This window comes from Notamacropus eugenii, chromosome 4 (genome assembly GCF_028372415.1).
Source record: "Notamacropus eugenii isolate mMacEug1 chromosome 4, mMacEug1.pri_v2, whole genome shotgun sequence".
Classification (NCBI taxonomy): Eukaryota; Metazoa; Chordata; class Mammalia; order Diprotodontia; family Macropodidae; genus Notamacropus; species Notamacropus eugenii.
The window spans coordinates 40,546,709-40,562,845 of NC_092875.1; the positions used below are offsets into that span (position 1 = coordinate 40,546,709).

Below are 16,137 nucleotides of genomic sequence, written 5' to 3' on the forward strand. Positions count from 1 at the left end.
GAGCGCAGCAGGAGCAGCGCGGCGGCGGCGAAGGCGCAGGCGGGCGCCGGGGCAGACCGTGCGGGACGCGCAGGAGGCCGCGCCGGGGCCCTCGGGGCTGGCCGAGCTGACGGGACGGACGATGGGGACGCGCGCCGGGCCCCCTGCGCAGCTCTCCGCGCTGCTGCCTCTGCTGCTGCTGCTGCTCGAGCTGCTGGGGCCCGGCGCGCAGGCTGCGCGGGGTCGCGGCGCCGACAAGCAGAACACGTTCCGCCGGGCGGCCAGCGGCGTCTACCAGAGCGTGAGCAGCCTGTGCGGGGAGGACAACGTGCGAGCCGTGCAGAAGGTGGGGCGCCCCCCGTGCGCCCCGGCCCGAGCGCCTCGCCGCCGGGGTCACCTTGCCCCCGGGCATCCTCGCCCGGGCAGGCGGGCTGGGGACGCGGCGGGGGTCAGCCGGGGCCCCTCAGGGGTGGGGGAGCCCCCCAGTCTCGCGGGGGCGGCGTGGTCCAGGGGCATTTGTGACGCGCTCAGGGTCCTGGGAGGGGAGGGCTAATCGAGATCCAGCTTCCCCCCTCCCGGTCCCCCCATCTCTGGGGCCGGGGCTGAGAACGAAGGACACTTTGGCCCGTGGGTACCTTGGGCTCCCTCTCTGGTCAGCCTGCAGTCTTAAAAATCCCACCGCACCCTAGATTTTCTCCTTGGGGACTGTGCTGAGCTGCCCGGGGCCCTGGCCTCGGGGGACTCCCCAGGGCTCCCAGCCGTCCCTTTCTCAGGCTGCTTCAAGGCGGGGGATGGGAGGGCTGGCCTTAGCTGAACCCTCTAGGGAGGCTGGGACTCAGGATGGGGCTTGAGTGGCCCCCACAGCCCTCACCTCAACCAAGAATTGAAAAAAGATTTCTCTTTAAGTCACCACCCCCATCACCACCGCCCCCAATTTACGGTACCTCATGTAAATACCACCTAGTTTAGTCTTAGGATTTTTCACCCTACCACGACTGAGCTTCAACCCACTTCTCTGAGGAAAGTTAACAGTACATTATCCTCTTTAAGAAAATCCAGCAGAGCTTGGGCACAAAGTGCCCTTGGCATTCCTTTCTGACTCAACTCTTTTGAGTTGCCCCCACAGGTGGCTTTCTTTCTCTTAATTCTTTCCTTATAAAACTTAACCATTTGGTTTAGAGGTTGTGACAGGCTGCTGTCTTCCAACCCTATTATCTCCTCACTGAACAGAGCTAGGGAAGGTACAAGTTGTTGCCTTGACAGTGGCCCCAGTGGCCTCCAGCAGTAGGTTTATGGGGCAGGGCAGGGGGCACTGATTAGGATCTGTCCTCGACAGTTGAGGCCCTTGCTGATACTGGCAGAGTTCCCAGAAGTAATGACCCTTGTCCATCTTTCTCAATCCTGTTCTACCTCTTCTAAGGGCTGTGCAATTTATTCTTCCCTAAATGGTAGGTACTTAGACCAGTTCTAAGAACTAAAGTTATTGACTGGTACCTTTGAATTCCTGAAGAAAAGGAATTGGAGCATTCTAACTCTGGAAGGATTGGGGAGAGCGGCATGTGGGTCAGAGGTTTCCTTTTAGAGAGGTAGACAACCAGGGGAACTCCAAACCAAACCCTCAACTTTGTTAACCTTTACCAGAGAGGAGCCCAAAGTACCTGAGGGCCAAAGTGCCCTTCATTCTCAGCCCTGACCCCAGAGATGGAGGGAGGCAGGGAGGGGGAAGCTGGATCTCTAGAAGCCCTCCCCTCCCAGGACCCTAAGTGCATTACTGTTAGCCTTTTAACAAATGACCTTGTTGGGAGTATGAATTTTTTGCAGCTTTCACTTAGCAATCTTATCCTAAGGATAGGACTTGCTTTTTACCTCTGAAGTATAATACTGTCTTTGGGTTTCCAGTTTCATCTCTGAAGTATGATACAGTCTTTGGATTTACAACCTAAGGGATCAAAACAATACAGAGAAAATGAACAGTTTGTATCCTTCAAAACATTAGTTTGTTTCACAAAAGAATTTGTATCTAGTCAGTGGAACTAGGTGTTAATTTCTTCACCAGAAAGGGAAAGGAGGCTTTGAAGCTTGTAGAAGGTATCATAGTATAACAAAGATTATTTGGATTATAAACTCCTTGAGCACAGGCACTGTCTTTTGCTTCTTTTTGCTTAGCACAGTGTCTGGCAGATCGTAGCTCTTAATAAATATTTACTGATTGATTGAATAGGAGGGATCTTTAGAGAGCATTAAGTACAATTCCCTCTTATTGTGATGAGGAAATTGAGACTGAGTGGAAGCAGCTTGCCCAAGGTTAAACACCTAGCAAATAGGAGGGTTGGAATTTGAATCTGCATCCCTTGATTCCAAATCTAGAGGGAATGGAGAGTTTGTTTTTGTCTTTAACTTGTCCTGTGATTTCATTGGTATGAGAAACACCGTTTGTTGGTGATTCTTGGCACCTTTTCCAAAACCCTGAGAGGTTCAGTGACTTTACCCCTGTGTCCACAGTGAGTATGTGTCAAGAGGTGAGATTTGAACTCAGGTCCTTGTGGCTCAGGGCTGCCACTTTAGGCCATAACGTCTCTGAAGTCAAAATAAGTTCGGGACAAAGAAAGTCCCACTTTGCGCTGTTTTGACTTTCCAGTAATGACCTCATTTGGCAGAACATGCATTTATTTTTGAATCTTAAAAAAAAGTGGATGGTGGTAGATCCTGAGCTCTCCACTAAGGCTCATTTAGTGGGTCTTTACTAGGATTGCTTTGGTTAACCCCGGAGGTAGCTGCGTGGTGGTTGGAAATTGATAAAGTGTGCTGGACCCAAGTTCAAATCCTATGCTTTAAACTGAGATGAGCAAATCACTTAACTTCCCTTTTATATGGGGATAACTGTCTGATGAGACTCTCTAAGGGGATAATGTATGTAAAGTGCTTTGTTTGCAGAACACCTTATAAATACACGGCCATTTTGTGTGTGTGTAGCTGTGTGTCTGATAGGAACATTCTGTCTTCCTGTTTGGTCTAGAGTCATGGAACTGGCCTTGCAGGGGAAGAGTACTGTTACATATTTACTTTTAAGAGATGTATCTCTATGTCCAGTTGTAAGAATTGGGCAGAAATGTCTCCCTTGGAAATCTGGTGAATTAATTGACTTACTTTGTTTGAGGTGGCAGCAAACTTCTTTCTTTGGAAGATTTCTGACTTTTTTTGGAAGATAGATGGTTGACCTTGCTGGCAAACGTGACCTCCCACCTTTGATGCTTATTTGCCTGTATGACCTTGTGCAAGTCCCCTAACTTGCCTGAGCCTCACTTTTATCATCTGTAAAAAGAAGGGTTTAGACTAAGTGACCTCTGAACTTCCATCTAGCTCTAGGAGTACGATCTTGGGAATTCCTTGGACCTGCCTAAAGGACATCGAGGTACAATACCAGACTGCTGTGTAATGAGAGCTTAACATCTGCTTAGGGCAGTGGATAGAGCTGTGGACCTGTAGTCAGGAAGACCTGAGTTCAAATCTATGAACCTGGGCAAGTCACTTCACTGCTGTTTGCCTCAGTTTCTCATCTGTAAAGTGTGGATAAGAATAACATCTACTTTACAGGGTTGTTATGAGATAATACTTGTGAAAAGCTTAACACAGTGCCTAGCGTATAGTAAATGATATGTAGATTTTAGCTGCTGGTATAGATAAGGGTAGTACAAACAAGCCTATCCCTGGGTTCCATGCTCTCAGAGCTTGTGATCTAGTTAGAGAGCCCACATGTTCACATGAAACATTTAAATGGCCCTGCAAGGCACCGCATGCCAAGTGAGACAAAGAAGTGGGACACAGTGCTGGAGGAGACCAGGTGCAGGAGAAGGAGACATGGCCCTAAGAAATCCGAGGGTTCCCTGAAGGGGCCCTGAAATCTGAAAAAGGGAGTTAGAGGGGGGCAAACTGGGCATCTCGGGCAGTGGGCGTGAAAGGGGAATGAACAGGACATGAACTGGGAGCCCATGACAGTTGGTTCAGGTTAGATGGATAGAGAGTGAATTTGCTGCTAACTTGGCTTAGTGACCTTGAACAAGACACTTCCCTTTCCAAATCTGGGTTTCTTTATTTGTAAGGAAAGAGTATTGTAAGTAGATGGTCATGAAAATCTGCTTCTTCTCCAGGACAGGAGTCTTTAATGGAGCAAAATCCTTGGGAGAGGGAGGGGAGGGGAGGGGAGGGCTTTGCCTGCCCTGGGCTTGCCTCTATGTGAGCAGCAGAGATAACAGCAAATATCTGGCTGGTCCTTCCCAAGTTCATAGGGTAGGTTTGCCTTCATGGCTGGCAGAGATGGACCTCCCTTCTGTGGCTCATTATCCCTTTGTGGTGAAACTTTTTTTGGGCCACAGCTCAGTTTTCTTTGAGAGTACTTAAATATTTTTCAGAAGAGTTGGGGAGAGGGAGAGATGGTGCCAGCCCTCCCAGCATTACAAGGGCCCAAGGTGGCAAGATGACTGTCGTGAGTCAGACAGCAGGTTGGGAACCTGGCTCTCACCTTGGCAGTGACTCGACGAGCTAGGTTGCTTTAGGTTCCAGATCTAGATGGTTGATTACACCAGGCCCAGACTGTCCCCTTGATCCCTTTGAAGATCTCAGTGTTCACCAGAAAATCCCAGTATTCTCAAGAAGTTTAATAAGAAAACAACCCCTAGCCAAAGTCCACTGGGAACGGTGGGTTTTTTTCTTTGCTTTTTTTTCCCTAACTGTATTTCTTGAAAAGACAAATGACCTTAAACTTTTTTTTTTTTTTTTGCTAAGTTCCAGGGGTGGGGAACCTCCAGGACCTTAGAGGGCTGAACTTGAAAACCTAAAGGGCCACATGTGGCCTTAGGGCACAGGTTCCCCACCCCTGTATGGGCAGTTTCTCAACTTAAGTGGCCTAATTTTAGAGCTTGAAACAGTCCTTCAAGATCAGCAAATCCCACCTTAATCATTTTATAGGTGAGGGAACTCAGACCCAAAGAGGTTGATTTGTCCAGGGTCTGGGCCACCATTCCTTTTCAGTAAAAGATCCTAATTAGTTTCCTTTCTTCCCTAAGGGTATAATAGGTTGCTAACTGGTACTTTGGGCTTTGGACCAGGCAAATTTCCCTCAGCTATCAGATTGGAAGTAGCTGGTTTAGAATTTTTTTACTGTATTAATAACACAGCAAAGCCTATAGAATCCATAATGAATATGAGTAGTGGGATGGGGAATTTCTTGAGATTTTCCCTTAAAATCCCATCCTCATTCTACCCCTACCCCCCAAAAGGGATTTCAGAATTCAGATCTCACAGACTATTTTAGTTCAACCCAAATTTGAACAGGAATGTGTTCTGCAGCATTCCTAACAGGTGCTTCTCCCTCATTTGCTTGAGAGCCTTCCAGTGAGGGAAAACTGTTCACTGCCTTCTGAGGCAGCTGATAGTCTACTCTGAGACCACATTAATGGTTTTCTCTCCCTACCTCCCCCCATACTGATAAGTGCCTGATAAACCTTAAAGCACTATGCAAGTGCTGTTAGTAGCTTTTTCTAAAGACAGGTTTTCATATATATAATAATGAATATTATATTTCTTGCCTTCACAGTGGATGATAGACGGGGTTGGAGGGAGGGAGAGAATTTGAAAAAATATAAAATACAAATCAGCAAAAACTCACTTACACATCAGTTGAGTCTGATGGTAGACACAGAATCCAATGCCTGTTGTTCTTCTGCCTTGGCAAAGAAGGGAAGGGAGGTGCATTTTCACATCTTTTGGGGCCAGGCTTGTTCATTATAGTTGGAAGAACTCAGTTCGTTTTTTCTTTCCATCTATGTTACAGTTACGGCTGTTCTGCTCACCTCATCTTGCATCTGTCCATATAGGTCTTTCAGTGCTTCTCTGAATTCTTCATAGTATTTCTCATAGCTCAGTGGTCTCCTCTAATTCTTCCCTTTCTGATGATCCTCCCTTTCTCTTCAGTCTTCTTGGTGAAACAGAAGAAATCTAGCTCCTCCTCCACACAGGGAGCAACCTTTTAGATATTTGAAGGACCCTTTGTTTTCTCCGTGCTGAGTTGGCCTTTTTTGCCAGCCCTTTTCCTCTAAAGTCCTTGCTGAGGAGACATGTTTTCTCCTTACTCCTGGTTTGGTTGAGCTCAGTGCATCACTGCAAGAGTTGTCTCTCACTCCTGGCAATAAGGTGGTGAGCCTCTTGGATTCTTCCTGGCTACTTAGTCATCGTCCTCCTCTCCCCCCACCCCCCCAATCTGTTTTTGGCTATCAGGGTGTCAGCTCATCGGCCCATCTTGGATTTTTCATGTAGTCTCAGATGAGTTCTTGAGATAGACCTGATTTATTTGAAGATGATAAGATGACATGCTTCAGTGGCTGGATTGTTCTGAATGTGGTTTCAAAGGGTCCTTGGGTTCCTTCAAAGTACCTCCTTTTTTCCTCTTTTCTCCTTCCTTTCTTCCTTCCCCATAAGAGCATAGCCCACCTAGCATATTGGATTGATAATGATGTCAACCCCTTGTCTTTATTTAGCATAAGAACTCGGAATCCTTCAACACCCCTGTCTTATTATTACATCCTCCAGGTGAACCAGCTCATGGTCCACACAAGAAGCAAAACAGGATGTTAGGGGAAGGAAACGGATTACTTCAAAATCGTTAAGTAGCCTTAAGTTCATAGTTTAGCTTTGGACAGGTAACCTTTCTCTGAAGGACACATTGGAGAATAACCTCTTCCTCCCTCCTCTCCCCCTCCCTGCCTCCCATGTTGTTTGAGTCAGGGGTTTACTTCTGGCCTTGCCCTCCACAAGACTGTCCTCAGTCTATGTTTTCCCCTTTCCCCCCAACCATTTCCAAAACTCATTTTTATCTTGGGCAGGAAACAGAAGTTCGCATACAGTCCACCCTCTGACCTGTGATGGGAGAAATTGGAGGAGTGAATTTACAGAACTCTTTTTTTAACTCTTTCTTTATTTCTTGGTCTTTGTAGTTTTTTTCCAGGTCAACCGAGAGATTTGTAAATGGAGTGGACATCTTAGTGGAGACGCTGTGGAGACTCTGGACTGATCTGCTGGATGTTCTTGGAATTGATGGTAGGTAGAATGCCAGCTTTTCTAATAACTGGCCATATTTGATTGGATCAGGGAGAGTCTGAAATAGGTCCCAGTATTCTGGAGCATTGACTCCCTCTGATCACATTCCACAGCTTGTTCATCACCTATGGGTTATATCACTTCCACTGAGTGATAGGTGGTATTGTGGTTTGCTTTTTTTAGTGGTAGAAGCAGAGACTTGAGTTGATGGACAGGCTTGGGAAGGGGGTGTCCTGATGAGCAGCCCCTTCCATTTTGCCATCTGTCTATATGTAGCTGGTATCTCTATTTGCTTTGGGCTCGTGGGGGCGGGGATGGACAAAGCGGGGTGGGGGGAGTCTTCAGACCCTCATTACCTCTCACTTGGATTTGTGCAGTAGTTGCCTTTAATTAGCCTTCCCACCTGCACACACTTCCCTCTCCTTCCACACAGGATGGAGCGTATTGCTTTTTCCCAAAGCCTGGATATCATTCCTGTACTCAAGAAGCCTAGTTGGTTATCTATTCCTCTGTACAAAAGACAGCCTCCTCTTGTTGGTGCCAGTCTGCCTGTCCACACAGATCTCACCCTTCTCCTCTTTGCATGCTCTCTAATACTTGCTTTTCCTTGTACCTGACTATAACACTCTCCCTTATCATCTCCTGGAATTGCTAGCTACCTTCATGGTTCAGCTCAGCTCAGCTGAGTTGTTACAGTGCTCGCCCTCCCTGGCGTACCCCTATAAAAATTTACTTTTACTGACTTATCTCCACATAGGTGTAGGACGTAGGCTTTTTCAGGGTTTCCTTCCTGTCTTTGTGCCTCTGGTTCCTGGTGCTTAATAGAGGGGCTTAATAATTGTAGAACGGTCAGTGAATGACTCTGAGGTTTTGCTGCTCAGTGGGTCTGACAGATAGAACTGGGTTCTGACCCTGTCCCTCAGAGTCAGGTCACTGGTATGCCCTGAGGAGAGCGGTCTGGCTCATTCAGGGATTACTTTTGGCCTTCTCTTTTCCCCTCAGACCTTTAATAGCTGCTCTTGGGAGACAACCCAGATAAAGCAATTCCCTGCAATCCCATGTAGATTCTGTGTTTACCATCTTCTCAGATTATGAAATCCCTTCCAGCAAACCCTGAAGAGTTGAACCTGATTACAGGAGATTGCATGGGACAAGGGAGCAGCTACGTGAACCTTAAGGGAACTGCATCTGCTTCCTTACTGAGCAGCCAGTGATAAATCACTTACCAGACCCCAAAGAAGCCTAGGGGCTGTCCCCCCACTCATTCCTCCCTGGGCTTTAGTTTTCACACTTGTAAAATGGAAACAGTGGTACACCAGCCCCTTTTGCCCTCTCACTCAGATGTTAGAGGATGGTCAATAAATGGGAAAGGGAAGGGGGTCAGCAGCGGTCAAAATGCTAGGCACAGAGACCTCGACTCTCTGGTTGGGATGGTTCTCTGGAGTACAGAGTTTTCATTCTAAGCCATTTTGCTCCTGTCCTCTTGTTGTCTGCTCCCTACAATGCTGTCATTTTGTGCTCAGGGAATCCCAGTTAATGAAAGTGGTGGCTAACGTACATTGTCTTTTAAGTTTTCAAGGGGCATTATTTATATTGCGGCGTGTCATCCTCCCAACAACTCTTTCTGGTCAGTTCTCTAAGTTATTATTCCCATTTTGTAGATGAGGAAACAGCCAAGTATGGTTTAACAGCACACACACACACACACACACACACACACACACACACACACACACACACACGTATTGTGTATGTATATGTGTGTGTGTCTGTATAATTGTTCAGTTGTATCCAACACTTCATGACCCATTTGGGGTTTTCTTGGCAAAGATACTGGAGTGGTTTGCCATTTCTTCAGCTTATTTTACAGATGAGGAAACTGAGGTAAACAGAGTGAAGTGACTTGCCCAGAGTCACCCAGCTAGTAGGTATCTGAGGCCAGATTTGAACTCAGGAAGATGAGGCTGATCCCAGGCCCTGTGCTCTGTCCATGATGGCGCCACATAGCCGCCATATGTACATATGCATGTGTATATATATATATATATATATATATATATATATATGTATATATATATATATATGTATATATCTACATACACATACACAATATGTATGTGTATGGTTTTTATATCACACTGCGATTGGCTGTGTTACAAGATAGCTCATATTTCCTCATATGGTGAAAGATAGATGTCAGCCTAATGGATTATGGGAGTGTGGCATGGTGGATAGAGTGCTGGTCCTGGAATTAAATCAGAAAGACCTGGTTTGAATTCTTCCTCTAATACTTTCAGTCAGTAAGCATTTATTAAGCACCTACTGTGTGCCAGGCACTGTTGATACAAAGAAAGGTAAAAGACAGTCTCTGCCCTCAAGGAGCTCACAATCAGCTATATCACAAACAAGTTGCAGATGGGATAAATAGGAAATTATCAAGATGGAGAAGGACTTCCTGGAGAAGGTCTCTAACTACATGCCATGGTCATGAAACTTCCTCTCTGTGACTGCTTACTAATCAGTAAAATGGGGTTAATAACAAGGTTGGACTTTCCTCGGCATAGCCCAGAGTGACCTCTCACCATGAGGAGGGGTCAGACTAGGCACCATCAGACACCTGCCTTTGAGACTGAGATTCCATGTCCACCCCCATGGAGCTCACAGTCTAGGCGAGGGGAGTGGGTAGTTCCCGGGGAGGGGGTTGGCCCCATCTTGTTGGTGTCTGCATTTGAATTTGGGGAGCCTACCCATCCCTTGCAGGTCATTCAGTCCTTTTTTCTCCTCTTGCCTGTTTTTCAGCCTCCAATCTGACGCATTATTTTAGCCCCGCAGCCGTGGCGAACAACCCCACCCGTGCTCTGCTGTTGGTTGGTGCTGTCCTCCTAGCCTACTGGTTCTTGTCTCTCTTCCTGGGATTTCTCTTCTATCTCTTGCACGTCCTGTTTGGTCGCTTTTTCTGGGTTGTGAGGGTCACCCTGTTTGCCCTCTCCTGTGTCTACATCCTGCAAAAGTATGAAGGAGAGCCTGAACAGGCAGTCTTGCCCCTCTGCTTGGTGGTCGCCGTTTATTTTATGACGGGCCCTGTGGGCTTCTACTGGAGGAGCGGTGGCACTGGCGGTGGCGGCGGCGGATCGAACCTCAGCCTGGGCAGTCACAGTCTGGAGGAGAAGATTGACCATCTTGATAGCCAGATCAGACTACTCAACATCCGCCTCTCCCGGGTGCTCGAAGGCATTGATCGAGACAGTGACAAATGAGACAAGCCAGGTTAATCACTTTTCACCAGCTCTTGGAAAATCAAAAAGCACTATCTTACTAAAAGTTACAAAGCAACGAAACAGCACATTGTGAGGTTATTGGACCACATTACAACTTTAGGCTGAGAAGAATTTTAAAATAACATAGAACACCGAGACACCCTGAGATCCATTAGTTGTGTAAAAAAAAATTATTTTTTCAAATGATAAAACCCACATTAGCTGTATACTAAAAAATTTATCCATGCATAGAACATACAATTACTTTTTTCAAGTGTTTAAAGACATATTTTGTAAGGTTTTTATAAAGGCAGATCGAGTCAAGTCTATTAAAACTTTAAAGTGGGGAGAAGATTATGTGAATTTGGCATTTTAGAGAAGCTCAATTTCAAACATTTGCTTTCACAGCTCTAAAAAGACACCATGGGTTCCACATATGAGGTGTTTCCGTTCTCATAAATTGTAAGCTTTGGGGGAGGGGGCCCACAATTGGTTTATCAGCTGTCAACCGATGTATGAACAAATAGAAAACTTTGAGTTCAGGCCAACAGACATAATTATTAGAACTGTCATTGCCCCATTCAAGTCTCTTTTTGAAAAAAAAAATTATTTACATTTTTCTTAAGTCTCCTTTAAATGAAGAATTCCTTTTTGCAAGCAGATCTGGGATTTGCTCTGTATTTTGTCATACTTGAAACTGGGGATTTTCCTCCAAAGGGTTTTAGAAAGTAAAAATCCATGGACCAGGCCAAGAAATGTTTTGGAGCTTGGAGATGGAAGTTTTAATAGCAAGATGGCGCTCACGTTGTTGTTCTCAACAGGCAGGTCTGGGTTTTAAGGGCTGCCTTGTTAGGAAGCTTTGGGTTGATCCAGACCTGCGTAGGACCTCCGAAAGGAGGAAAATACCCCAGCAGGTAACACAACTTGCAAGTTGTTTAAGTATCCTCAGGACCACTGGACAGCAATAGGCGCTCTTCGAGTTTTATTCTTAACATCTTAATAGTAGAATCTCTAGGTGCTTTTTGCCTGAAGTCTGTGGTGTCCTCATTTTTGGTGATCCCTGGAGAAGCTACCACAGGGTGATAGGTTGGAATCATAGGAGGATATGAGGGTGCTTCATTTGGTAGGGGAGTCACCAGTGTGTTCTGGTTTGCCAGTTGGTACATCCCAGGCTTATGACTCCCTATCAGCTTGAGTAAAATTCACTGGAACAAAGACAAAACCTCAGGGAAGTATGCACAGAAGCTCCCCCAGATCTTGGGGCCCGGTGGATGCTTCCCCAGGTGCCCTAAGGTGCTGGTGGTTCCCCTACTGATTTCCTCCCTGACTACCAGAGTGCTGTTTCCCTATCAAACCACTAAGTGGAAATCTGACTTGGGGAAGGGGGGGAGCTGGTAGAAGCAGAGACCTGTCCTGTCCAGAGCAGTAGGTCATGATTTGGAGAATCCAGAATTGAACAACCTCACGTGATCCTTCCTGGGATTTTTTTTTTCTTTGCAAACATTTGGGAAAACCATTTTGGAGAATTTTATGAAACTGCTATTTTTAAGTTGCACATAATGCAACACAAAGCTGCTTTGATTGGCTTCCTGTCAGTTCAGGAAGTGTTCATTTAGATTCAGTTCAGTTGATCTTTATGGGTTTTGGTAGAAACACATTTTCTGAACTGAAATGGTTCTGGTTGTTGCTCAAGCCTACTTGCTCATGTCTTTTCAGCCCCTCTGGGAGTTGGGCTCAGGGGAAGGAAAGGGAAGTCATTTTCATTCATTGCTTAGGTTTCAAGACCCTCCCCAAATTACTTTTTGGAATTATTGTTGATTCTTTAGATACTTCACCGCTTTTCGGTTTCCTCCTTATCCTAGAACATGTGGATGTGCTATGTCATTTACAAAATATCTTGAGTTTTAACTTTTTTTTTAGTTGGTTCCTGTGCTTTACTTTTTTTTTCTGCAGTGGAATTAGTTTCTGTATTTTTCATTTTTCAGAAGTAAAATTCATGAGAAGTATCTTCCTGAACAAAGAGCAAGATGAGGAAAGAAAAAGAAGTTGACTTTTTAGTAAATTTGAAGGATTCAGGGAGGGGGTGAGTGTGTGTGTGTGTGTGTGTGTGTGTGTACACATACACATACATACATGGGAACAAGCTTGGCTGTGTGAGTGAAAATGGAGCCCAGGGCTAGATGTCTGTGTGTGTGTACATGTACATATATGGGAACAAGCGTGTCTGAGTGTGACAGAAAATGCCCTGAAAATGGAGCCCAGGGCTAGATGTGTGTGTGTGTGTACATGTACATATATGGGAACAAGCGTGTCTGAGTGTGACAGAAAATGCCCTGAAAATGGAACCCGGGGCTAAAAACCACAAGTCTGTAATAGGCACCATTCCTCTGAGGAGCAAGAAGTATGAGGTTTATGTTGGATTTTTCTATGGAAGCTTATCTGTGTATAGTTTTATGCTGTTTAATATACAAGTAGGGAGGTGCTTTTCTCTTTTTAAATGAAGAATCTTCAACTCGTGATAACATTCTTAAAGGGTTGCCAAGGTTTTAAAACCGATCAGAATCCTGGATACTAATGACAGGAACGTTGAAGATACTGCATATAAACCTTTGACATTTGGCCCAGGCTTGTTTTCATCTACTAGGGGGCTTTTGTGGAGAAGATCTCCAGCGGGATGAAAGCTGACATTATACAGCCACTCCCCTCTGCCCCTTGCATCCAGACTTTTCTTTTGAGCTCACCCTTTTGTATGTGGAAAAATATATTTTTGTACCATGTGTCTCATACCTTGAACAATGTTTTGTATATCTTAAATGCCGTAGGATAATAATACCGAAAAATTATACTCATGATAGGTTCTAATGAATTACTATGATGCTATTATAAGTAGAAACTGACCACTTTAAATTAATCAGTATTAATTTCCCCACTCTATCAATATCATGATGGCTGTTTACTAAGGGTAGCAATTTTGAACAAGATAAAATGCAAACTGTTCATCTTGATAAACTCTTAAGTTGCCATGTGTGTTTGGGAGAAATTTTTTTCATCAGTGCAAATTTTGGCTTGTCCCATTGTATGCACATGATGTCTGAGTTCATCCCCTTAATATGTTGAAATATATTTTTCCATACAAAGTTCTGTTGCTGTCTGTCTCCTTCCCCCTCTTCCCCATCTCCCACATTGTTTCTGCTTTAGGTTCCAACTCCAGTCCCATTGGTGTGGTTGGGGAGTAGTAAACCTGCCTTCTCGCAACAGGATTTCTCAAAAGCTTTGCCTTGCCCCCAGAACAGTCAGGGGTAAACTTTAATTGCTTCATTTCTGCTCAGCCTGACACTCCCCTGCCCCTCAGTTCCCCACCCCTACTTAAACAGACCTTGAGAAAAAGGATATCTCTCTTGCTGATTCATACTTGTTGGTGGATTTTGAAACTGGCTGATCTCACTATAAATTCAGCTGTCATCTTACGAAGTGTTAGGGTTAAAAGCTTAAGATGTCAAAACTCCTATGCTATGGGTGTGCATCATAATGCATCACAGTTGTACAAAAGTACCTAGTTCTAGGGCAGTTTGTAAATTTCAGAGCTCCGCCTCTTCTTTATAGATTATGGAATTCTCTTTTTCCGGATGTGATACAGTGCTTTTAATTGGTTTTGGGTGTCAATCAGTACGCTGTATAGTATCTGATATAAATCAGCCTCAATATTGCTTTCTTCTGATTGTTTTATTATTAAATAAATGCCTTGTCGATGCCCTGTCCTGTGGAATATAGACTGGTACTAATTTAGACTTTTCGAAGGCTGTGTTTCTGACTGTGGTTTGCATTCCATACCAGTTCTCTGTATTTGGCAGCTAATGGAGTTATTGACCATACATCAAATGTCTATTTTTAAAAATATAAAGGTTTTACTGTAATGTCACCTTAATTAACCGCATGTGTTAAATCTCTTGAATCCAGTGTTTCATTGAATTCTTGTGATGGTAATGTTGATTAGCACCCTTCCACATCCAATGAAACGATCATCCTCGTTTGCCCTATTCTTAACTGGAAATCGTGTCTTTCAGTATGACACCACTTGTCAGCACTGATATTAGTGATTTCATATTGTTTCCTACACCAGATTGCAGATTTAGATAGTATTTAAGTTTGTAAAAGTTGTGAAGTTTTTTTGTTTTTGTTTCTTCTTTCTGTAAAACAACTTGATTTGTTGCTAGTGATGTGTGTAAGACTCAAGGCATGTGACCCTTGGGGAATCAGGTCTACTACTGTCATTGTTGGGAATTCTCAATATATCAAACTTATTTTTACAAAGGTATATATACATTCCTTTATTTATTAAATGATCACCAGATTGATGTTAATGTAGTGAAATATTTGTAGGCTGATTTCAGAATTGAAATAAGATATTGTGAAAATTAAAGCTTAATAAATGTTTACCGTAAGTCTCTTGTAAGGATTTTTTAAATGGCTTTGCTTGACTGGAAGCCTGCAGCATTTCCATGAGTTTGTCCTTGGGGACCTTGGGTTCTTTTACACACTGTAACTGATCGAATGGTGAGAAGTTCTATCAGTTCTTTTTTTGAAGTACATCAAATGTAATGATTGTCCTCAGGTGTGGGATTTCCAGTCCAAATTCTAACCAACATTTAAGAAGACAGAAGGGTCCTTAAATGTGAGAAGTGTCTATTAAATATTTTGGGACTCTAAATACTGCCCCAATCCTCTATACTGCTGCCAACTCCCATCTAATTTCTACCCAAGCTGTCTACTCCATCACATTTCAGTCCCCATTCCCTTTTGGCCACCTGCTCCAGTCTCCTTGTATATTACTGGCATAGGGTGGTTGTGGCACAACCCATTTGTGTGTGTTTGTGTGCGTGTGTGTGTGTGGTATTTCTCCTCTCCTCTTGTGGATGAAAGGATCACTCCTTTTTAGTAACAAAGAGGGAACATTTTTGTTTTATAAGGATACATTAACATAACCCAGAAGTCTTGCATATTTCATTCAAGTGGAGGAGGTGGTTCAGCAATGATTATTTTTGAAGCCCCCAAGCATCAGTTTTGACAGCTTTGGGTGAGGATTCATCATGTCTTAGATGATTTATTTTACTGTATGAGATCTCCCTCCTGTACAGTGATAGAAGAAAGAGTAGGGAAACAGGGTGGGTGGACATCAGCATCAATGTATTCCATCACTCCTGCAGCTATTTTTTCATAGCTAGGAATGGGACATGAAAATCAGAAGATGGAGACTAGAAGCTAGGCTCTAAATGACTTGAAGATCTTATCTTACTTGCCTGCTAGTTTGCTAAGAAGGCGTTTTAGGAATCTCAGATTTCGGTGCTTCATTCGGCTTTCTGTTAAGCATTTACTCAACCACACCTGAAAACACTAAAGCTGTAGCTAATGGGATAGATGTTAACTTGCTGTCCAATAGACTTCCGTAGAAGCTGTTATGGCTTACGTCAAATTCATCAGGGCCAAATCTTAGACTTAGCACTTCTCCCCACAAATTCTGATTCTCAAGATTTTTCTTCAAAAGTCATAGGTTTAGGGGCCTTTTAAATTATTATAGTAGGAACTTAACACTAGAATTGGAGGATTTCAAGGAGACACTTAATAAAGTGTCTTGCTGGATTGTATCACCCTTAATACTTAATCGTGCAAATGGTAGCCATGCATGAATCTGTAGTTCAATTCTGTTTCAGGATGGTGGTGAAAACTCCTATTTTTAACTATTCTGTGACAAGCACTGCTCTAGGTTTGCTGGGAAATAAATATTGAGATAAAAACATTTCTGCCATCAGGG

General features: G+C 44.2%; 1 protein-coding gene and 1 long non-coding RNA gene across 2 annotated transcripts; one reads left to right on the plus strand and one right to left on the minus strand.

Moving 5' to 3' along the window:
• Nucleotides 1-14,770, plus strand: BRI3BP (BRI3 binding protein). The gene is made up of 3 exons (XM_072600711.1): nucleotides 1-325; nucleotides 6,969-7,071; nucleotides 9,871-14,770. Exons 1-3 carry the CDS (start codon nucleotides 122-124, stop codon nucleotides 10,326-10,328), a joined length of 765 nt encoding a protein of 254 aa, XP_072456812.1. The 5' UTR covers nucleotides 1-121; the 3' UTR covers nucleotides 10,329-14,770.
• LOC140499377 (uncharacterized) lies at nucleotides 1,760-6,634 on the minus strand. The gene is made up of 3 exons (XR_011965422.1): nucleotides 5,649-6,634; nucleotides 3,127-3,291; nucleotides 1,760-1,918 (listed from the first exon to the last, which is right to left on the minus strand). It is a non-coding gene; the product is annotated as an uncharacterized lncRNA (long non-coding RNA).
• Nucleotides 14,771-16,137: the final 1,367 nt, after the last annotated feature.